Raw genomic sequence first — 22944 nt, forward strand, 5'->3', positions numbered from 1 at the left:
CCACGGCGACCATTGTCCTTCTGTATCATGGATGAGATGTGTAGACATAGGTCTACTCAAGATCTCCACCCCAGTGAGCTAAGAGGCCAGCCAACGGGCACTTCGCAATTTGTCAGCGTCCATAATTCTCATTCCATGCGCTGGGTAGAAGTAGCATTTCCGGGATGACAACAGGTAAGTAGTTGAGGGTTTCACGGCGTGAGATATGACAAATCCGGCCTTTGAATCCTCTCCACGGAGGCGGCGTGTAATACACGATCCCTGCGTGCTGAAGCAAGTAGACATCAGGGAGACGGAGTCACATGACCATCCCGGCTTAGAAATCAAACGCCGCGATTCCTTCGTTATCGGCGATAATGCTCGGATGCCCCGCTACCAAAACCCCCACCAGCCGCCAATCGGGGATGTCGAGCCTCTGCGAAAATCAGCATAAAATCACCCCATGAGGAGGTGGTTTCCTTCCTCTTTCCCTCTCTTGCACATTCCTTCATTATCTGCCGGCAATTGTCTGTCCCTTTTGGTCTTGTCTGTTCGCTGATCCTCTGGAGGTTGGTTCTTTCTCCGCGTCTATAAATCTCGGCGTGCAGTCCGCCACCAGATTCTTCCCCCCTCATCTCCGTGGGGCTCTTCGGTGGACGGGCTTTGACAGCGATTTCGTATAAATAAGTCGAAGTCGCCAGCCTTTCTCTGCGTATAATACGTCTGTGCACGTGCTGGGAATGAAATAATGGGTCTTTTGTATGTTGATCTTGCCTAACCCATTGCTGCGTGAGTACGTCTAACATCGGCCGTTTATGAAGAGCATTGGGTACAGCTCTTGATTGGCCTGAAGCCAAAAAGCGGGCTGATCAAGTACGAAAATGGGGAATTGAGGTAGGTTTTGGCACTGGCCTTGCTCTCATATCGATTGCTGTGAAGCCCGACTAACGTCACGTAGCAATTGCTTGCCAATTGGCAGAGAGCCAAAGGCAAGGAGCGAGATGCTCTACTGTGGGGTGATGAGGTAATTTGCCTGTATCAAACAACACGGGGCTCCCCAACTGACGCTTTACGGCCTGTTGTAGGTTGAGTACCTCGTCGTGGCCGTGGACGAGGAGGCGAAGAAGGCTCGGCTGTCTCTGGCCCAAGCAGAGATCTTGAAATCTCTCGCTCGGGATGAGGCCTTGTGGAAGACGGGAGATTCATCTCAGAGTCAGAACAATGAACAGTAAGTCAGCTGAATCGACCACAAGTATATCAATCTGACAGTTAAATCCTAGTGACGGCGAGGAGCCTCCCCATTTCCATCCAGAATTCGGACGCTTCATGCTTGAAGCAACCCCCGGAAGGCCGTGGGGAATTGACTTCAAGGACCTTCTCAAGGTTGAGTCCAACATGAAATGGAGGTAGGTTTGGCTGTATTCAGCATATTTGTGTACCGGAGACTAATGTTATGCTGCTAGGCGAGAGGTTGCCAAAACCCACATGGCACCTAATGAATACCCCATCACTCTAACCACCTTCCCTCGCTTGGGCACGAAGGATGATTACATTCAACCATATTACCCTCCATCAGGCCCGGCATTGCGGTCGCAATTTGTTCCTGATGAGATCGCTAATCCCCACATCAGATTTCCGACTCTTGCAGGAAATATCAGATCCAGGAGAGGCCGGAAGGTTGAGCTAAATGTTCCTGTCTTCAAGGACAAAAACACTCCCCAGCCTTTCAAAGATCCCACGGTCAACTATGATCTTCACATTTGGCCTGAGGATGACGATGTCAGGAATGGAGCTGCAAAGGACGACCATGTTTACATGGACGCCATGGCTTTTGGAATGGGCAGCTGCTGTCTCCAGATTACCTTCCAAGCTAAAAACATGACTGAGGGACGTAAACTATATGATCAGCTGAGCCCGTTAGGCCCTATCCTCCTGGCTCTTACTGCGGCAACTCCCATCTATAAGGGATTCCTCGTCGATACGGACGTCAGGTGGAACCAAATCGGCAATGCAGTGGATGATAGAACGCGAGAGGAACTTGGTGAAGCTGTAAGCTGTCTTGCAATGGGTCCCGATGCTGATCTTATGCTAATACTCGCAAATAGCCCCTAAAGAACGATAGATGGAGGATTCCCAAGTCACGATATGCCTCGAACTCGACCTATATCTCTCAAGATCCTCGTCTACGGAAGGAATATCTGGACCCCGACTTGATTGTTGATGAAGACATCAAAAAGCGATTGATGGAAGGCGGAATGGATGATCTCCTTGCCACTCATTTTGCTCATCTCTTCATCCGTGATCCACTGGTTATATTTTCTGAAGACCTCGAGGAATTGGATTTGAACAAAGCCGACCACTTTGAAAACCTGCAGTCGACTAATTGGCAACATATGCGCTTCAAGCCGCCACCACCTGACAAGGAAGATATTGGCTGGCGGGTCGAATTTCGCTCTATGGAGATTCAGATGACTGACTTCGAAAATGCGGCATTTAGCATCTTTATCGTGCTTATCACTCGTGCCATCCTGAGCTTCAATCTGAATTTCTATCTCCCCATCCCACGAACCACCGAGAACATGGAAACGGCCCATGCGCGCAACGCGGTCCACGATCGGAAGTTTCATTTTCGAAAGGACCCTTTCTCTCGGGGCCCTCTCCGACAAAACCAGCATTCAGCTACTGGAAGCGCGATGTCATCTGCTACATCGTCTGCATGCAATACCCCCCCTCCTTCGCCCCCACTCGGTCCGGTTGAGTCGGAATACGACCTCATGACCATCTCTGACATTATTAACGGCTCGGAGGATGGGTCGTTCCCGGGTCTCATTCCGCTGGTTGAGTCCTATTTAAACAGTGTCAATGTGGATGTTGAGACGCGTTGCTTCCTGGCACGATACCTCGATTTGATACGCAAACGGGCCAACGGAACTCTCTGGACCGGAGCTCGATGGATCCGTGAATTTGTTGCATCGCACCCTGCGTACAAGCATGACAGTGCCGTTCCCGAAGAGATTTGTTATGATCTCGTCAAAGCTGTTGATGAGATGTCTGTAAAGGAGGGAAAGAATGGCAGTGTCGGATGGGAGCTACTAAGGGGTAAGAAATAGGGTTAAAAAGCTTGCGTTCATCCGTTAGAGTAGAGGCGTCGGTTTTACTTTTAGACAGCATGATTTTTTTGTGCCATCTCGTATGCGTGATAGTTTGGCTATCTTGTTTATATCCATCAGCTCTTATGCATTTCCCTTTCCTCTCTTCCTTCTGTTTTGAAAAACAGCTATCCAGTGTCCAATCTACAGGAGCAATTGCTTCTCCTCTTCCGTGGGAATTCGGCATGAATCAGCTAACCCCGTCACCTTCCATTCACCATTCACTTTATGAAGAATAAAGAGCTCGACGCCCACATGGTCCACTACTCCGTTGACCTTCGCCCTGAATGGTGCCCACACGGCGGCAAGGTTTCCCAGGCCATATGCCTTGACCTCTGGGTCCCAGATCCGTTCATCGATATCGTCCGTCACTTTGGCGATCTGTTCCACAAAAGCACCGATTGTGCAAAACCGAGGGAGTGTAGGAGGTGGCGGCCAGAGTGCCATCCCTCCTGCTCGAACGCAGTATTTGTCAAACTCGACCGAGGACTTTGTGTTCAGCGCGGCAAGAAAACCCTTGGTGACGGAAATTATCGCCTCGATTTCATCGGAGGAGGGCGGCGGCAAGGTTGTCAGTGGACGAGGCTGGGTTGCTGGAGTCCACCACATCGTTCTGGTGCACGATGACTCAAGAAGGTAGATGGAGACGAACTTGGGAGGTGAATTGGTCGATCTCTTCTGTTGGGATAGCGGAGTCGGCAGTTTGAAGCTTGCAGATGAGTTTTCTCTCCATAACAGATATCACCTACATATATGAGGAGCATTCTTCCTGAAGACCCCACTTGGCATGCAGTCTTCCGATAGCATGGAAGTGATTAGGAACGTTCGAACTGCCTCTTTCCCGTTTCATAACCCTGCGTTCTGTACCTGGATAGGCTATGTTCCTTTGCTCTGATTCCTCAACCCCCCGGTTTTCCAGACTCTTGATGTCATCTGTTGACGCAATATGAGGATATACCCTCAGGAAAAAGAACATCCAGATGGGTGCCACCGTTGCAATACTCCCGGATCAGTATGACCTGGCGACGGTCGGTGCAAGGAATATAAAGACCCCGATGTAACATCATAGGAAGGGTCGGGCCTGTGTGACACAATCAGGAACCAGCTGCGATACAGGACACATCATGGCCCAACCTGCCAAAGAGGATGCTATATGCCGGGCACGAACGAATCGGGTCGGCCGAGATCTAGATCAGTGATGACAAGTTGACTCCCTTTCCTTAACCTACTAGCCAATAGTCTGAAGCACCCAAGACGGCTGTGATAGAACTTAATAAATGATGGTGTTTTGTGAAACCCTTCCAAAGCAGATTCGCGTGTGACAATAAGCTAGACTAGCGGGTAGAAGGACTGCTAGCACTGACATCGTGACATGTGAATTCAACACTTAGTCGCTATATGAGTAGCGTTGGGCATTTGATACACAGACACATTGTCTAGAAGGATCGAATTCAAGTCTGGAAGTTGGCGTTGTGTCATAGAGGAAAGATGTGCAGTGGGAGATGGCTGGCGCTCATGCATGTGCAGGGGGAGTTATTCTGGCGGTCAAGAACCCTTTCTCATCTTGATTTCTCTCCATCCGCTTTTGACAGCCCAACTTTCATTCAGACACTCCGTGAGAGTACTGCTTGAATCCACGGTATCCTTTATCAACAGATCTGTGTACCTTTTCTATGTATGTGCCCTCCTTAGCCAAATCATATCGCACCCCATACTAACCCACCATCTTTGGTAGCCTTCACAACATAAAGTGACCCATTACCCCTCAAATACCTCTTTCTCCATGATCAACCCCATCAAAAGCATCCAGTCCACCATCTCCTCGACATCCAGGACATTTTTCAAGCTACCGGCAAATCTTCGGCACATCCACGGCACAGGCGCAGCCGTGACTGGCAAGAAAAGCGGCATATCCCTAAGATCAATGACGAAAGGCACAGCCCGGCCCCGCGAGAACGTTTTCTCCACATCGGCCACCGACAATCGTGCCTTGAACGGGCAATCGTTGCTAGACAAGATCAAAAGAAGGGAAGTTGTTCCCCGCACTGTATCGTTATCCCCCGGATAACCCCCCCGCGGTAAGTTCTAGTTCCCACTACGGGGAAACTAAACCGAGGTATCGGTCATTGTCCGGAGCGGCAGAGGGAAAAAACCTCATTGATGAACGGATCTTGCAATAGCTCTATCCTGTTTTCGGCTGAAATGATTATCCAGCGGCCAGTGAGACCAGGCTTAGAATGTCTGCATCCACGACGGGGTCGGGGAGGGTGGAGTCCCCGCATTCATTGTGTGACCTTTCCTCCCTCCTATATATATTGAGGGGATGGGACCGGTCGAGGAACGTTGTTGGAGTCGGTCACATTTCTCGTCTTGACCATGTATAGGACTCTTGTTGGTCTTTGTGCCCTGTGGAGTGCTGTGACGGCTGCCCCGAGCGGCACGCCGGATCCTAGAGTCCATGTCCGCAATGGAACGTACGTCGGGGCGAAGAACGCGCACTACCGACAGGATTTGTTCCTCGGGATACCGTATGCCCAGCAGCCGGTGGGCGATTTGAGGTTCGCTGTGCCGAAATCCCTCAACGAGACTTGGAAAGATGCGCGCGACGCGAAAGAGTACTCTGATATTTGCGTGGGATATGGAGTAAGTCTGCCCTGTCGCTAGGTGATCCATTTCAGGTGATCATATCTGACTGTCGACATGTTTAGACCGATTCCATCTGGTATCCCCAGTCTGAAGCCTGTCTTACTCTCAACGTCATTCGCGATTCTTCGGTGAAAGAAGACTCCAATCTCCCTGTCGGCGTCTGGATCCATGGTGGCGGATTCTACCAGGGTTCTGGCGCGGACCAGCGCTATAATATGTCTGCTATTGTGTCTAATTCATATGAAATTGGTGAGCTCAGACGCCCCGTAGACGCAGATTAAGCGCCAAGTCAAGTGCGAGACTGACCACTAGAGCAGGAAAACCGTTCATCGCTGTAACTCTCAACTATCGGCTCTCGGCATGGGGATTTTTGAGCTCCAGCGAAGTCTCCGGTAGCGGCAACACCAATCTCGGTCTGCGAGATCAGAGACTAGCCCTGCAGTGGATCCGGGAGAACATCCAGGCCTTTGGCGGTGATCCGGACAAGGTCACGATCTGGGGCGAATCTGCAGGAGCGATGTCGGTTGGGTACCATCTGACCGCGTATGGCGGAAGAAACGATAGCCTATTCAGGGGGGCAATCATGCAATCCGGAGGATCGATCGCGGCCGGTCCGTCCAACTACACGGGGTACCAGGATCTGTACGATGACTTGGTGTCAAAAGTCAACTGCTCGGGCGTGGCGGACACGCTACAATGTCTGCGTGAGGTTCCCTATGAGGAACTGAACTCGGCGCTCAATGGCACGGACGGCACTCCGGCGTACCCATTCTCGCCAGTGGTGGATGGCGATCTACTAAGGACCTGGGGCAGCGTGCATCTGCAACAGCATGAATTCGTGCGCGTGCCCATCATCGCTGGCACCAATACCGACGAAGGGACTTCGTTCGGGCCTACGGGCATCAACACGACTGCAGAATTCTACTCGTATCTCACAGGTAAGCAAGCATGCATGCAGTTTAAATGAGATTTCATTCCCCCCTGGCCTTGTTTTCCTTCCTGCAGCCAAGCCCAGCCGTAAGGCAAACGACAAGAAAAAAAGAAACTCTAGCTAATCTCCGACCTATCTCGATCAACTAGATGGCGCGTCCGGATTCAAATTGCCCCCGTCAATGGCAAACCGGATCCTCGAATTGTATCCCGACGACCCCATCCAAGGCATTCCAGCATCTCTCGGAGCCCAGCGTGTGCCATCACGAGGGTACCAATGGCGACGCACGTCCGCCTACGCAGGCGACCTCTCGATGCACGCCAACCGACGACGACAGTGCGAAGCGTGGACGGAGACCTCCACGCCGGCGTACTGCTATCGATTCAACGTCCGCAGCGCATCGGTGCCGTATCTCGAGGGCGCCACGCACTTCGAGGAGGTGGCCTTTGTCTTCCACAACATCGCGGGGCTTGGGTACCACTACGGGAAGCCGTTCGCAGGGGTACCCAAGGGGTTCCGGGCCCTGAGCAAACAGATGACGGGCATGTGGGCATCGTTTATCCACGATCTGGACCCGAATTCGGGCATCAACGATTCGCTTTGGACGGCGTACGGGGGGGCCTCCGAGGAGCCGGTCGATCTGCTGTTTGATGCTAACAATGCGACGGTGACGAGCTCCCTGGAGCCGGACACGTGGCGCAAGGAAGCCATCGATTACATCAATTCGAAAGCGAGGGGATACTGGCGATGAGGTGTGGTGGGGGTGAAGAAGGAAAAAATCAGAAGTCCCTTTTTTTGCTCTCTCATCTCATCTCATTCCAATTCAACCTCATCCTCACGAAGAACCATGACATCAATAAAACCGGTTATCTCGATCGCAAGAACGAGCGTGACGACATGCGGGTCGGAGAAATGTTCCTGCGCGATCCTCCATGGCCGTTTGTGCAGAGAAAGAAAAGAGCGAAGATCCTTATTTACAGGGGTTCGTTACCTGTACCCATCATACTCCGTACACGACAGCAAGTGGCTATATCTTTTTCTTTTACTTTTCTTTTTTTGTGTCTCCGTACAGTCCCATCACAGTCACAGTCACAATCACTTTACTGTTTACTGGATTTACTTACATACATACCGGGGGTGGCGTGGGAGCATTCAGCATTCACGATTTAACATTACCACTTGTAAAAGCCACCGCCCTAAACCCCCAAGGAATCTAAATGAGAAAAAAATAAAGCGCAGCGAAAAAGAAAAGATGAAAGAAAAAAAAAAGGCAACCAAGACATTGAGGGCAATAATCCATTATACGGGATCTGAACACCCTGGAAAGGGAAAAGAGGCAACAGCAAAGCAAATGCCGAACCCACAAGTTCCCGCATCGGGGAAGAACCCCCAACAGGCCTTAGTCCGATTCTTTGCTTTTCTTCGCTCTCTCTAGCACACAGTAGCACTACTAGCTGGACTAACTAATCCCTATGATCCTGTCATTCATATTAATCGACCTTTGCTAGGTTAATGAATAATTAATCTATCGCACATGGGACCGATGTCATCATCATCAGCATCCTCCGATTTATATATAGTAGTAGGTCGATTTCTACAGAAGTTAAATAGATTAATCATGACAGGGAAGGGGGTTGGAATGGATGGCCCACGATCCAACCAGGAGAACGAGGGAGGATCTCGATCATAATCATAAGATTACCTCGGACTAATGACCATCCTATCCAAGATACAGTAACATAAGTTAGATAGACCGAGCGATAGTGCGCACTGCAGTGCCAGTGCCAGTGCCACCCAAGTCACTCCGGCCAGTCCACTTAAACTTTGGTGAAATTAGGGGCTGTCTACTAGCTTTCCTAGTCCGTAGGACTGGCTCCCTAATTGTGTACTGTACGGATACTCCGCCTTATTTTTCTACTTACGCAGTATCCGTACTTAACTTTTGCAACCCCATTTACCTTGTTCGGATCGGAGTTATGGGGAAAGTTGTTCAACGACCATGGTAGAGGCTACGCTTCCGTCTGGAACCTGGATTCTGGACCTTCCCTGTGGAAAAGGGCTTCGTATATCCGATTATCCACATCCAGATCCCGATACTAGTTACAAACCTACTGCAAAATAGCACATACGATGGAGAAGTATCTAGTCCCTAGGTTCAAACTGTTCCTGTTCCAGCCATCGGGGTGAAAATCCACCCCTGCCAACCCATGGGATGACAGGGGTCTAAGAAGATGCCACTTACGGAGTCTACAATAGATGACTCCATTGTTTTTTGTTTTTTTTTTCTTTTTCTTTTCTTGTGGGATGTTGCGTTATTGAATTTTGAATTTTACTAGTATTGTGTTTTGCCCCTGCCCCGTGTGCCCCGTGCTAGTTAGCTACGGAGTAGACGGTTAGTCAACCTGTCAACTGTCATGTTCGGATGTCACCTGTCATGGGCCATTAGTATGGAGTATGACCTGACTAACTAGGAAGGTAGGAATTTAGTTACTCTACCCCCTCGTACGTAAGACTCTTTTCTCGGTCTACATTACACATAGGTAAATCAATTCTAAGTAGGTAGCTGGTATGTACGGAGTACAAAGTATCAATAATTGGTACCTAGGTTCGGCATTTCTACGGGGAGCATGGCATGGTGTCTACTCCGTACCCCTACCAAGGGCCAGCCAGACCCTAGGTCATAGGTATACATACATACAATGGACACGTACATACATAGTTACCACCACCATGTAATCATTTGTAACACTACATACCTTAGTTTGCTTCCAGTGTGGCAATGGGAACGCGCAAAAACAAACCAATCGGCAAAGTCGGATTTTCCTACACGGAAATGCACCCATTAATAACTGAACTGTGCTACTGTAACTACTCCCGCAGTTCTACGTACTGTGTACGGTGTAAGGTAGTAAGGTAGGTAGGTTGTTGTACCCATCGGATCCGTTAACCACTCCCTCGGTAAGCGCTGTGGCATTGCGTGTTGAATTCCAAAAGCAATAGTCAGTCCAGTTGCTCAATGAAATTAAAATCATGCAATCTGCTGAACCACGGTACGACGGATTTAACGACCCAATTAGAGAGACATGGACGTTCTAGAAGTTGATCTGGCAAGGGAGTGGAATTCCGTTGTCCGTACGGGGTCAATCAATAACTAATTGAAGCTACTGGCCTATACTCTACTAGGCAGGTGCCATGATTCGGATATTCTACGCCGGAGAGGCAGTACCACAGTAATTGATGGCTGAAGACTTAACGGAGAGATAAAAGGGCTACTAAAAATCAGTTAATCGGCTAGCTAAATTAAACAGGAAGAAGAATCCAATCGACAAGGAAGCCCGCCGGTCGCGATCGTTCAAATCCATCAAATTAAATGAGCTCTGATTTGTTGGACATGGGTATTTCGAGCAAGTTTAGCTAACTAACTAGCTTTCAAAATGGGCTGAATGGGGCCCTTTCTTTACCCCCCCTCTTCATCTTCCGTCTATCTATTTTGAAAGTTTAATTAAATATCCTCCGTAGAAGGATGACAGTTGATCCTATCGGGGACCATATTGCAGGATTTTCACTGTTTAATTAAATTCACAATTTGGCTGATCTCCGGGTTTGGTTCTGTCCACGTGTGCTGGGATATTTTTGGATCTTGGGTTCCGTGGAACGGGCGCGGTTTGGGTCGGTCTTCCTTGTCCGTGGGCTTGGTAAACTCCGTCCGTTCTATCATGTTATCATACGGGGACAGGAGGGATACACAGGTAAGTACACCGTCGTAGTCAGTAGGAGAAGAAGGTCTTACAAACGGCATCGATTGAACTCTGATGGATAAAAAGGAAGGAGACTCTAGGAATCTGAGAGATTTGGCCCGACTCAGCACAGAGCAAAGGTTTGTTTTACATTAGGTGTCTGGTCCTGCATTTTCATACAGCACGGTACCCGCGGAACGCAGCCGGTTGGACAACTTGCTGCGAAGACATACATGAGTTCGTCAGCTGTGTCGCACCATGGCTTCCTTCCGTATGTAGGGTAAATACTGTACGTACCAGGGAAGAGGGGTGTACCTATACTTGAAGGTATTATTTCAATCGTATCGATCTCCATTTCTAGATGGTGTAGGGTATGTACATACAGTACGCATAGTTGCTGCAGATTATTCCACCCATTTCTATGTAGGTTTCCCAATCCTACGTAAACGTAATAGTTATGTGTAGACTGGATGTGCTAGCTAGGTAGAAATATGTAGGCATGGTACTTTTGCTGGTTGCCTTCCGGTTGGGTGGTTGGGTGATGCAGCATAGGTAATGCGCATCTGTGCTGAGCTTAGTTGTACTGTGCCGGCCGGATTTAGCTTTCCTTGTCGGAGGGTATTCAATTATTCTACTTGCTCTTTGCCATGTGATAGGGTTGGGAATACGGGGAGCGGGATTACTCTTCGTGCGTTATTACTTGGAAAGGATGTTGAAACTATAGATGTTAGAGGTATACCTAGCACTAGATATATATCGGTCGCGGTATATCAGATACCATACATCGTGCACATTGTCACCTTGATCCCGCAAAAGATGAGCAATCTACAATATATACCTGCACCAGAGAGATCCAATGTCCACTCTTACAAGAGCTCAGTGTATATCCAAATTCCCAGATATCGTTAAAATCAGCGTTAGAGCTAGGTACCGAATCTACTGTGTATGTACATGACGGGTGACATACCATACCGAACTCATAACGCTTTGGAAAAACAATACCAAATATTATCATTACAGCTCCTAACTGAATTGTCTTCTATATTCAACGATATTATAATCTCTGACGGAGTAACCCCAGGGTCACTTCAAAATACAGCGGAAATACCTCGAATCGCATGCCCAGCCACAGAAGAAACAATCGACAATCCTCAGCAACGGGTACGGGAAGCGTCAAAATCGCGCTAAAAACCACTAGTTCATCGACAAGAAAGAAGCGGAGCCGGGACAGGAAAAAAAAAAAAAAAGAAAGAAAAAAAGAAAGCAGAAAAAGAGAGAGGGGGAAAATTTGAGGAAAAAGAAAAACCGTCACAAATTTAAGCTAACAGCCAACCAACTAGTACCGGATTCGGTTATCATCTCCGGCTCACCTACACAGTACTAGTCTAAATCATGACAGTCACTTCATGGGCGTGCGATCTTCATTCGATATCGTTGGTGAGTCAAGACGTGGTTGGATGCCTACCCCGTCTCGATGTCGATGATCGAATCGATCCTGATGACGGAGCTTTCCTTCGCCCCTCTCCTAGTTACCTAGGAGGTATCTTAGGCTTAGACCTCCCTTCCCCATTCCCGCCTCTCTACCAATCAATATAGGCAAAATCGAAAAACGGTCGACTGAACTTGAGTCAGGTCAGCTCATCAATTTGCCTCCTCATTCCTCCCCCTTTTTTTCCGCACTGGATCTTTTCCCTTTTCCACCTAAATGTTCTCCCCCCTGGATCGACGGTCAACGGCTCACGCTCAACGCCTCTAGTCATTCACCCTACCTAAGCATGTATGGTGTACGTACTATTTTGTACCCAGTCGGGTCATGACTCGGGGAGAAACACCGTTAATCTATTTTATATTGAGCAACGGGACCCGATTCACACCGTAGGCCTTCTGGAAAAAGATCGGGTATACGAATTAATATATTGAATCTCCACCTCGAACTCTGGATGTCTTCACCGCGGTAGATTCGAAGTCCGTATGTACCGAGGATGTACGGAATCTCATGGCGGAGTACGTTGAGATACACAGGCGACATATGGAATTACCGAAGTGAAGGTATCCCGTCGAATAGACTGAGTAGTTAACAGATGATCTCATACTTGTAGGTACCCCATTCCCTACGACTGATTAGCGCACAACTAAACCCGCAAAATTGACAGGACCAGATGTGAACTATGAAGTCATCGAAAGCTAAAAAACGAAAAAGAAGAAGGGGCAAAAAAAAAAAAGAAAAAAGAAAAAACGGCGTGGCTCCTGGCTAAGGATGGCTGACCCGATCAATCTCCTCAGCACTGCAGCAGCAGCTCCGTACAGCACGGAAAGGCGAGACGTGATTCGATCCTATCCGCCGTTAGTTGAGGGATTCCGGGCCATGAATCAATCAGCCAATTTAGTTAATTAATTAAAAACCACCACCTTATCTACCTTCCTACGGCTAGCTAAAGGCGCGTACGGTGTAGTCTAGTTAGCTCCGAAGTCTGACTAGCCAGCCAGCTACTACTATTACTACTACTCCGGAGTTGTACCGCATATTGTGCTGATTTCGCACTAACTGTAAACTCCAGTGCTAGGTAGGCTAAATTCCGTAGTGGGATCGAGGAATTCGAACAACCCTCCGATCCGGATTTAATCCCTCCCTATATCAAAGCCACCTATAGCCCCATTGCACTCCACACACGCATCCACTTCTGGAAACAGACAGGAGGACTGCAGAGTAACGACCAGGATGCGGATTTCCCGATAAATCAAGGGGGAAACGGTGGTCTCGCTCAACCACGCGCGAGTGGACCAGCGCCACTCCGGCTCCATCAACCACTGTGGGGCAAAGGTAAGAAAATGGAAAATATGCGTGCGCGCACGCGAGAGAGAGAGAGGGAGAGAGAAAGAGAGAAAGAGAAAGTACGAGAGTGAACAAGAAAATGAAGGCGTAAAAAATGGAAAAGGAAAAAGAAACCCGTTCAACGGTTCCTGAAAAGGGCAATAGTGACTACGGAGTACGTGCCGCTCGTCCAGCCCACCCACCCACTCCCTACCTCCCATCAACCGTTGAAAGTGGAAAGGCCTGTCGAAAATCAACAATCGTTAGCCTCGATAGAGTCCAGATGCGACATGAATTTTCCGTCATCGACTCGAGCGATCTCTAGGATCGGCGGGTCTAGGTATTTTTTTTTCTTTGCTGAATTTCGGGGAGCAGCTGATTCATGGTCATTGCCCGTTGGAACCAGTAACTCTAGGATCGAAGTATCCATCTTTTTCTAGTTCATCTTCTGTTCTTCGACAAATTACTTAACTGTCTCCCGTATATGGAGTACGGGTTCTGGAAGACGGGACAAGCAACCATCGGCTAGAATTCTAGGACAACGGCTCAGGCGCAAGTGGATCGCAGTATCGGGTGTGCCTTGTTTAGTTTTTCTTGCTCCAAGCGCGGATGAACACGGGATCTGCTACGAGCCTACGACTCATACCATCGCCATAGTGAGGCTGGGCTGGCGGGCTGGCCACCAGCGTCTACTCTACTTTCCTTCCAAGAAAGGAGCTCCTTCTCTTCTTGTACATCGTCCGAAGGTTCCTCTTGGTGTTGAAGAGAGAGCTAAGGGAGAGACGGTAACCTGGAAGCCGAAAAAGCTCCGCCTACGGCCGAAAACCCTATAGAATCTAGGTAATATAGGTGGTTAGTTGCTTTGGTACGGAATAATAGGTTGTTTTTACCTACGTGCTTATGGGCCCTGGTTTTGCTTATTTTACTTGATAATAATAGTCTTCCGTTGCACTAGGGAGCCGGGGGAAAGGAAGGATCGGGGAAGGTGGGTTATAGTAGAATGTGTTATACTTACTCTATAGATAAAGAACAGCAGTCAAGATGGCTAGCTCGGGTCTAAGGGGCCTATTCCAGCTTCATTGGATAGTGACTACGAAGTACGGAGTAGGGGTCTGGCCATGGACTGATGTACCTGTACCTGGGCTTGTACTACATTTGCTGGTATTTCTGTATCTTAAGTTGACGGTACGGTGTATATCATGATTTTATATGGAGATACAGCGTAGTGTTACATGTATTGATGATGCTTAATAGATACTAACTCTAGTATCCAGATAATCTTGGTGTATTTTGTATGATCTGTATTATCCCGAGGAAGTACTCCGTAGGCAGGTGTCCGTAACAGGCAGCCAACTAAATCTTGGTACGTGAAAGACAGAGGTCACCGGAGCCGATAAGGGGTGATGATCAATTTCACGTGTTTTCGCTCCCAGCCCGATGGGAAATGAGATATGAGCGATGAGGTGGGACAGAGCTAAGGTATGCCTCTGGAAGGTGACCTACCAGTTACCAATGACTGTCTGTCGGGCTATGGGCTTTCACTGCAGGTAATCTGATGGAAATCGGCCATTGGGTGTGAGTGGATGTGGAATGTACGAGGCGTGTCTAAGTATGTGCTGCGTACTTCGTATGTGTGAGCCCAATACCTGTTGTATAAAAGTATATTTTACGGTGTCTACGTAGAGCAACGCGAATAGTGATATCTTCCCCGTCCGTCCGAGCGTATCGGACCAATTCCAATCCGTGGACAAGATTTCAAAGAAATAAAAGAAGATTAAAAGAAAGTAAGCAGTTAACATAAAGATAGACCGAGAATTTAGGGAAAGGGGCTGCTTGGAAATGAGATACTCCATGCACACATACACGACTTCATCCTTCTCTTTGTGCCCTACAGTAACACGGTACTGGGATTCCCGTATCCTTGGTAACACATTGAGATTACCAGCACAGGTACCTGGGACCTAGCTCTTACCCATGGAAGACTTTGGTGGTACGGAGTTTAGTTATACGACGAATATGATATTGACAGTATCCTAATTCTGAAGCAAAAATGGCTTCTATCGTATTGATTTACCTATCTCCTGTCCCCATAACTTTAGTCGTTAGTACCTCCGTCCGGAGCTTTGGAACCTTAGTCAACATTAATAATACCCGGCAAAAGTGAAGATCTCGAACTCGGCACGGGTCCAGGAAAAAATGATGATAAACATCATAACCAACGAAAGAACGAGAAAAAAATATGGGAGAGAAAAGTACTCAGTACGGAGTAACAGTTGGACCCAGATCAGGAGACCAAATGACTGGTCGCCGGTCAGTCAGAGTCAGGCTAAGGTAGTTAGATAACTCCAGACGATTCCCAATCGGTCGGCATGCAGCAAGCCATCAACCCCCCAAGCCTAGCCCAGCAATGATGCGCCGGGTTAAACCGCTTTTGACGAATCCCCCCAGCTGTCAACCTGCTCCTTCGGGTCAAGACGTCGGAGTGTTTACCGGGACGGTTCCACAACGAGGTTCCTCGTCGCGATGTTGCTCCTTTTTTTTGTGGTTTTTTCATTTGTCCCCCCCCTTTTCCGATGTTCTCGGGGATTTCGGCCTTCCGGTTGGAATCCAGTTGTTGTTGGCATTCGGTGCCCACTACTGCCCACCGTCCATAGTACGGTTTCACTAATCATGAAATCTATCGTAGGTTGCGCGGAAACGGATCGCAGCATGCGGTCAAATGTACTCGACTGCAAGGCTGGATACTTAGTTGTCACGTCAATGTTGGTGTTTGAATCCTGCGTGTGCCCACTTCCTTCCATTATTAACTGTTTCTAAATCGAATTTGTGCGTCCATACGAAAGATGGACATCGCTAATGTCCTATGTATCCAAGGAGCAATCGGCTACGTCTAGCAATGAACGAGTCAGGTAGAATATACGGAGTACACAAGTGCGTAAATGATGAATATCACCCGTGCACCCACCCCCTAATGAGCAACAGAGAAAGGGAAGGGGAGAAAAAAAAATAAAAAGAGGAACCGCGACGGGGGGGCGACAAGCTCCCCACCAAAACAAAATTAAATCGAAGGTCTTACCGAAGAAATCCAAAAAAGAGCAGTCCCCGTTCGCGTCAATAATAGCATCGAATAAAGGAAAATTGCGATCGTATGTAGTGTACTCAGCGTCGGTCTCGGTACGGAGCACTTGCGCTTCAAGACTCTTTCCGCATAGGTCAAGACACTTGTCGCTCCCTTCCCTTCTGGTAAAGGAAATTATCTGATCATCATTATTGAGCGATCAAAGGGCCCGGTGGCCGGTCTACACAGTAATAATTGCCCGTCCTTTTTTAGCGAGGCAACCTCCAAACGGTCGCAACGGTCTCTGGGCCATTCTTCTTGGTGCTGTCGATCTCATCCGCTGCCTGGTCCACCACCTCCCAGCTCCGTGATCCATCGTTTCCTGTCATCTGCATGGTCACCGATGAATCTTCCCACCCTACTCCGTAAAGAGGGAAGTAATTTACCTAGCTAGTTGAGCTATCTAACTATTGGACTTTCATCTACACCGTAAGTGCCTGGGCATGGCTTGAGGATATTTCATACTAGCAGTCTAGCCCCATAGACGTCGGCAGTTGGGGACCCAGTTTCCTTGGATGTCTCCCGAAAATGTCCGCTGTTGCGTGGTTGGATAAACCAGGACTGTCAATTAGGAATTGAAAGACAAGGGAAAGAGAAAATGAAAGGGATTGGCTGATATGCCAGCCCCCTAGCACGGAGAAGTAGGTGTGTTGGTGACTTGGTACACGGGGTAGGTTCGTCTTTCTTGGTGTGAAAAAATAAGAATAAGATAAAATTCGTTCGTTGAACACCGGCATTTGCCACAACCTTCTCCTCCGTACTCCATACCAAACAAGACTCGATCGGCGATTACCTGTCTTTGATCAGTCGGGACAGAATCGAGCACAGAGAGGTGTTAGAATCCCGCCCTTGTGGATAGATGCGTGACACAAACGGCTTGCTGCACCAAGAGGCACAATGGCGTTGCCGTTCTGACCACCACGCGCAAAAGAGTGTCATCTTTTCCCAGATCGACTCGGATAATAAAACCATAAGTCGGTGTATCTGAAGTGGGACAAAACCCCACTATGAAAGGACCGTTGGCTCTAGTTTGCCATAATGGGGCTTGGGGAGGGGGGCCCTTGCCAGTCACCACCGCTCATCCCCATAATAATCTGGCTAACAGACTGATTATTGCCGGAGCCCGTAAGAACGGTCGATCAGAAGCAAATTTCATATCGGGGATAGTAAAGGTAGGGGGGCCGGGGAGGGGAGGGGAGAAGGAACAGAGAAGTTGGCGGGCCCTGTTTCCGGTGATGATGATGGGTACCGACCGATCCAGTACACCGTACACCGTACAGAGTACAGCTGGACGGGGTCACATCATTCACGGACATAACTGTGTGGCGAGAGACATCAAAGATGACCCTATGCTGACTGAATTTTCGAGATCAGTCTTACGCTTTCGACTGATGTCATAACTAGAGCACAGGGGCCAGTCCAGACCGAGGAGGCTTTAAACGCGCGCATGCAGGTTGAGCAGAAGGAACAGGGTACTTTCGAAATGTGGAGTATCGCTTATCCCAAGATGTTGCAGCAACTCGATGTACGGTACCTATTACCAAAGCACTTGACCGGCGGGATGATGTCGGTTGGAGTCGGCTTGCAAACCAGTCCCAGTCTGGACTTAGCTGCCATCTGGTCAAAGCGCCGCATCGTCCTGGACTCGGCGACTCGAGCGTGCAGCGTGCTGAAATCTTCGGGATTTGTGATTTTAGCGCCATTCCGTCGGTGGTACCTCAAATCCCAAGACCTCCAAGGATTCTCGGCGGAGCCCCTGATAGACGAATTTCGACATTGTTATTCGTGGACTCACGAAACGAAATAGGGGGTAGAAGAAGAAAAAATCGACAATAGTGGTATAAGAATCATCAATCAACCTAAAATTCAGCCGATTGATTTAGTACTACACTAAGTAGTGATGTTGAGATTGAGTAATTTTTTGGTCCTTGAGATGCCATGCCATCCCCTTTCTTCGGAGGAATGAAACCCAGTGGCGGGTCGAGGGAACGGAGGATTAATCCGTATTATTCATCAACAACATCCTGACAGAAAACGTTCCGACCGGTGTTACGAGTCTGATTGGATTAGTCGAATTCCGGGCGACCGTTGGATCCATCACGGGTTGGTCGCTGTCTGTGCACTGGTACACCGTACAACCCAGGTATCAGCTTGAAGAGCTGGGAGCTGGGAGAACCGCTGCCAAATCGAGATCGTTAGAGTACACCGTAGAATCGGGCGTGGTGGACACTTTCAGCCTTTAATTTATCGAAGCGACACTTACAGAAGTGGGAAAAGAAATGAAAAGAAAAAGGCAAAAGGCAAAAGCAAAAAAAAAAAAAAAGAAAAGGTAACACGAAAATAACATGTACCCATGCAATCGCTCATTTCCCCAGATCGAGATGTCGGTTTGCGTCAGTTCCGATCAGTCTCCTTGAAGCATCACATGTTTATCGCTATTGTTCAGCCCTCCCCGATGCCCCCAAAATTCCTCTCCTTCAAGTGATCTTCGGCCCACAACTCGTAAGAAGGAGAACCCCCTGGTGTTGTTTCTTGCCTTGTTAGGCAAAGACCGCAGGGTTGATCTTCCCAAGACAATAGCGCCATCTGTTAATGACTAGTTCAATCTAGGCCGTTAAAAAACGAGAACAATCGTAATAATAGAAAGTCAAAAAGAATAGAATCCACTCGAGAGCCGAGGACTGGGGCCACAGAAAAAAAAAAAAAAAGAAAAGAAAAGAAAATACAAACCAAAAAGCGGCAGTAGTCAACTGTTGTTAGCCGGGGTTCAACATGCAGGTAGTCTTGCGTGGTCGAAGATCTTGTGGTTCCAGCAGGCATGATGTGTCCATCCTAACTCCGCCGGTAGGTAAGGAGTGTAAATGCTGGTTGCTGGCCGGGACAAGCCAAGGGGAGTTTGCTCTAGTCCAGCTTGACGGAGCACAATCAATCTGTTTCAAAGAGTTTGCAGATGAAGCTAATCGTCGTGGTGATGGAGGAGGGGTAACGGCCGTACAGCGCCTAAGCGTCTGTCAAACAAACCTACAGGATCCGAGACACGCTGGCTGTCACATAAAAGTGGTGAACATGTATCTGTACTCAAGTATCCAGGTAAACAACTGTACTCCGTACGGTGTACACAGGAGTGGCTGGCCCCCATAGATAATCATAGACGACGGATTCGATTGGATCGATTGGCTTATTTCCTAGATCACTGGGGGCGAGCAGTTCGACATTATTGATTGCCAATCATTCGTAAGCGCAAATCTTTGCAGCTGCAATGCACAATCGAATAGGCGATACGAATGATACGGAGCAAAGCACCCCAGCCTTGTAACGATCTGTAATTCTCTGGGCCCGATAAACTCGAGGGGCACAGTCATGGTACGCCGGTGCTAGTCATCGAGATCGAGCAGTGCCGACATGCGAAACCGAATCTGATCCGTTCAAATAACAGGTCACGTTTCCTGTGCGATTCAAAGAATGTGACATAGATCGTAGGTTCGTTTTTCAGTACTATCCATTGCATCCACCTACAGCAAGGACGGCAATACGGAGAGCTTGCGCCCATTCCTTGTGACACAGGGGTTGGAGGCTGGAGAGAATGTCCGATGAGGTCCTCCATCCCCCCTTCTTAATGCAGGAAGCCAGGGAGCGTAACTACTAGGGGGAAAAAGAAAAAAAGTAAAAGAAAAAGAAACCAGCCAGTTCTGTGCAGTACCTTACACAGTACTCCTACGGAGTGGTGGGGATGCATACATGCCGGAGGCTGCGCATGCAGCCGGAAGAGGCAACAGACAATGTCCGACCGATAGTCATCTTTCAATCATGTCCACCGACTGATCTTAGCCACATGATGAAGAGGAAGGTGCAGCCAAAAAGTATCAGATACAGGAAAGCCGAAGTCAAGATACTTCAGTCTTCGTAAACATGTGAATCTTCCACAGGCCGTGAGCAATTACTCAACCGATGATTTCAAAATCCCGCGCCTCAAACTGGCGTCACACCAACCCACGGTTCCCCTCATTTTGGAGTCGAGGTCTGGATCGGGTTGGATGGAGGATAAAACAATGCGCGCCTCCGCTGGTTATCTCCCAATCATGTGGTCCGGATCTCGGCTGGATCGACCCCCTAAGAAACCGCAACGTGCATGTCACAGATACTGTACGCTGTACTTAACCCGGTCTAACTCCTAAGGTAGCAGCGCATGTTATTCATTGTTCACCACCCCCCCCCCCCCCCTTCATGCGACAGAGCCGTGACACTAAAAGCATGGGTCCGGAAGACAAAATGGTGAAGGATTCGATATAGTTGCAAGGGTCATCATTCGAGACCCGACCCTATCCCAAGACAATCACCCTGTATTACTAGCGATTATTCACTTACGGGTCGGGTTATTGAGACTCAGGGGGCTGCACCGTAGACATGGAGTAGAGGAGATGATGCGACAACCGTGTGACCCCGGGGTAGCTTTTTTGGGGAATTCATCCGGATCTACGTATAGACGACTAACTAGCGATGACGATGACGATGGTTATTATTAGGACAGGTGGTGGTGTGATATCAATTAGTATTCCCTCCAACCAACAGCGAATAATCCCTAGGACGTAGAGGGAAGGTCCCATTAGCAATCAGGATTTACAGCGTATACCGTAGGTGCCGAAAGGAGACTTGCATGGGGCTGACCAACCTCATTCAGGGACAATGGAGGCCAAGGCCTACACACTGTACGGAGTACGTCGTTCATCCCCTCCCCGATGCCCTAACGCACGTTAGCAGGACTCATATCTCTGTTCGTAGTCCACCCCCATTCACTAACGCCGTCGAACCTCCCATTGTTGATGCAGGAATTATTGACCAGGGCATGCAAGATCATCTAAATTAGATCAAGAAGATAAATTAGAAAATTTGGTAAGCCGCAGGATCCAACCTCTCAGACCGAGGAGGATGATCGAGATGACGATGGTGCCACCCACGAACGGCTATGCCCGAGATCTCGAGCAAGGGAAAGCGGGGAGCGTTGTACAGTACCATGGAACAAATCACCCAGGTACGAGGGGGAATCAAGATGAGATTGGCTGTATGTGCCTGTATGTCGATAGATATACTTGCAATTTTTGTACTTGTACTTATATTTTACATGTTTGTTTTATTCTGTTTCATTCCCGTTTCACTTTCTATCTTCTTCTAAAATAAATAAATAATAAATAAATGGGCGCTCCTTCTAGTTTTCACGAATTTCACTCTTAGTACTCCGTACTGTGTACTGAGTAGGTGTATGTTGTCTCTCGAACCCCTGAGGGCTTGAGACCAACACCAAAGCGTTGAAATGGAAAAGATTGGCCTCTTCTTGCAGGAGGGGATCTGACCATGGCTGCAGCCAGGCTTTGGGTGCTTGTGCCGCGCTGGCGAATGGGTGATCAGATCTCTTCAAGTTGCGAATTTTCAACGGTGCAGCTTCTTTTTTTTCGCGCATTTTTACTAGTACTATTATTAATTATCCTTTTGGGCTAATTGCAGACGCCGATGAGTGCAAGCGTGTCTTACTGATGTGCGATCCGGTTTCTCCACTGCGATCGTTACCAGATCTGGGCCAAGGAGAGACAACTGCCCCCCCCCCCCCCCCTCTGGTGCAGGTTTGAATCACACCTTCAAATGACGTTCTTGGCATCCATCATCTCCTCGGGTCTTGACCTGAGGGGATGAGGCAGTCTGTGAAGGTTAACTTTATCTGCCCGGGAGTACGAACTACCTTGAGATACTGAGGATAAGACGGATACTTTTGAACCTTGTTGGATGGGCCGTTCTATCCCCTTTCGTCCTGATTGAAGAAAAACGTTAAGTCTGTGTATGATTCACACAATTTCCGAGTTTGATCATTATTTATATTTCAAGCAGACACTGGCTCACGTTGGTGTTTTGTAAGTCAACTCGCCACAGCTTTGGGAAAGACTTTACCGTATCATAAAATAGGTAACTCTCTTTGACATATATTATAATGCAGAGTCTGACTCTGTAGGCTCCTGATGCCATTTTTCTCTGTGCTGCTCCCTCAGATCGTCGTACAGAAAGAGTCAAAAAACATATATCAAGGTACCTGGATAGTTGGATAATGGATTGAATTTCATATTTTACAGACAGCTAATCTAAGATCTACTTTTCTAGCCAAATCAAAGTGAACGGTGAACACACCATTAGATTCCCTTGAGGGGATGATCTTGCTGAAAGCGTGTGAGATCACCATATCCCCTGTATTCTCCCAAGTTTCTTCCATGTAGCACTCGCTTAAATATTATTGATGTTAATTTCTAATATTAAAAGCCATCCTAATTTTTTGCCTTCCTTTTTCCTTTTTTTCCTCCCTCCCCCTCAGTTGCCCACTGGGGCTGATGAGCTTTACAGAGTAGTCCACCAGACTGTCACCTGTGCTAACTCTCCCGCCTCTCTAGTCTCCTTCCTTTTTCTTCCCTTTTCTTTTTTAAATTAGAGCCAGTCAGCCGTTCCTCTAACTTGCGTAGCCTGCGATCTACGGATCTCGATTCTGGCCTTGACCCATCGCCAACAACGATATGGACCACTTGTGGAAATAATAT

At 48.3% G+C, this 22944-nt stretch overlaps 6 protein-coding genes across 7 annotated transcripts; 5 read left to right on the plus strand and 1 right to left on the minus strand.

Moving 5' to 3' along the window:
- The first annotated feature begins 392 nt into the window (after positions 1–392).
- On the plus strand, positions 393–4427 carry GSH1 (glutamate--cysteine ligase). Of its 2 annotated transcripts, XM_046083668.1 has the most exons (7): positions 393–738; positions 801–873; positions 938–1003; positions 1065–1207; positions 1260–1385; positions 1443–2028; positions 2085–4427. In XM_046083668.1, exons 1-7 carry the CDS (start codon positions 728–730, stop codon positions 3087–3089), a joined length of 2010 nt encoding a protein of 669 aa, XP_045939631.1. In that variant the 5' UTR covers positions 393–727; the 3' UTR covers positions 3090–4427. The 2 variants fall into 2 exon arrangements, with proteins under 2 accessions (XP_045939631.1, XP_045939632.1); XM_046083669.1 differs by having other exon boundaries at positions 393–1207.
- LDX57_002027 (uncharacterized protein) lies at positions 3273–3737 on the minus strand (the record flags this gene model as incomplete). Its single annotated transcript, XM_046083670.1, has 1 exon — positions 3273–3737. The coding sequence occupies one exon, from the start codon at positions 3735–3737 to the stop codon at positions 3273–3275; it is 465 nt and encodes a 154-aa protein (XP_045939633.1).
- A 1077-nt stretch (positions 4428–5504) lies between the features above and the next one.
- On the plus strand, positions 5505–5792 carry LDX57_002028 (uncharacterized protein; the record flags this gene model as incomplete). Its single annotated transcript, XM_046083671.1, has 1 exon — positions 5505–5792. The coding sequence occupies one exon, from the start codon at positions 5505–5507 to the stop codon at positions 5790–5792; it is 288 nt and encodes a 95-aa protein (XP_045939634.1).
- Positions 5793–6291: 499 nt separating this feature from the next.
- On the plus strand, positions 6292–6741 carry LDX57_002029 (uncharacterized protein; the record flags this gene model as incomplete). Its single annotated transcript, XM_046083672.1, has 1 exon — positions 6292–6741. One exon carries the CDS (start codon positions 6292–6294, stop codon positions 6739–6741), a length of 450 nt encoding a protein of 149 aa, XP_045939635.1.
- Positions 6742–6886: 145 nt separating this feature from the next.
- On the plus strand, positions 6887–7456 carry LDX57_002030 (uncharacterized protein; the record flags this gene model as incomplete). Its single annotated transcript, XM_046083673.1, has 1 exon — positions 6887–7456. The coding sequence occupies one exon, from the start codon at positions 6887–6889 to the stop codon at positions 7454–7456; it is 570 nt and encodes a 189-aa protein (XP_045939636.1).
- A 10363-nt stretch (positions 7457–17819) lies between these two features.
- On the plus strand, positions 17820–18179 carry LDX57_002031 (uncharacterized protein; the record flags this gene model as incomplete). Its single annotated transcript, XM_046083674.1, has 1 exon — positions 17820–18179. One exon carries the CDS (start codon positions 17820–17822, stop codon positions 18177–18179), a length of 360 nt encoding a protein of 119 aa, XP_045939637.1.
- Between the last annotated feature and the right edge of the window lie 4765 nt (positions 18180–22944).

Source organism: Aspergillus melleus (genome assembly GCF_016097325.1).
Source record: "Aspergillus melleus strain CBS 546.65 chromosome Unknown contig1, whole genome shotgun sequence".
Lineage (NCBI taxonomy): Eukaryota > Fungi > Ascomycota > Eurotiomycetes > Eurotiales > Aspergillaceae > Aspergillus > Aspergillus melleus.

Coding starts and splice junctions, on each gene's coding strand:
- GSH1 (XM_046083668.1), top strand. Junction 1,386..1,442: donor GAGTCCAACATGAAATGGAG/GTAGGTTTGGCT, acceptor TTATGCTGCTAG/GCGAGAGGTTGCCAAAACCC. Junction 2,029..2,084: donor GAGAGGAACTTGGTGAAGCT/GTAAGCTGTCTT, acceptor ACTCGCAAATAG/CCCCTAAAGAACGATAGATG.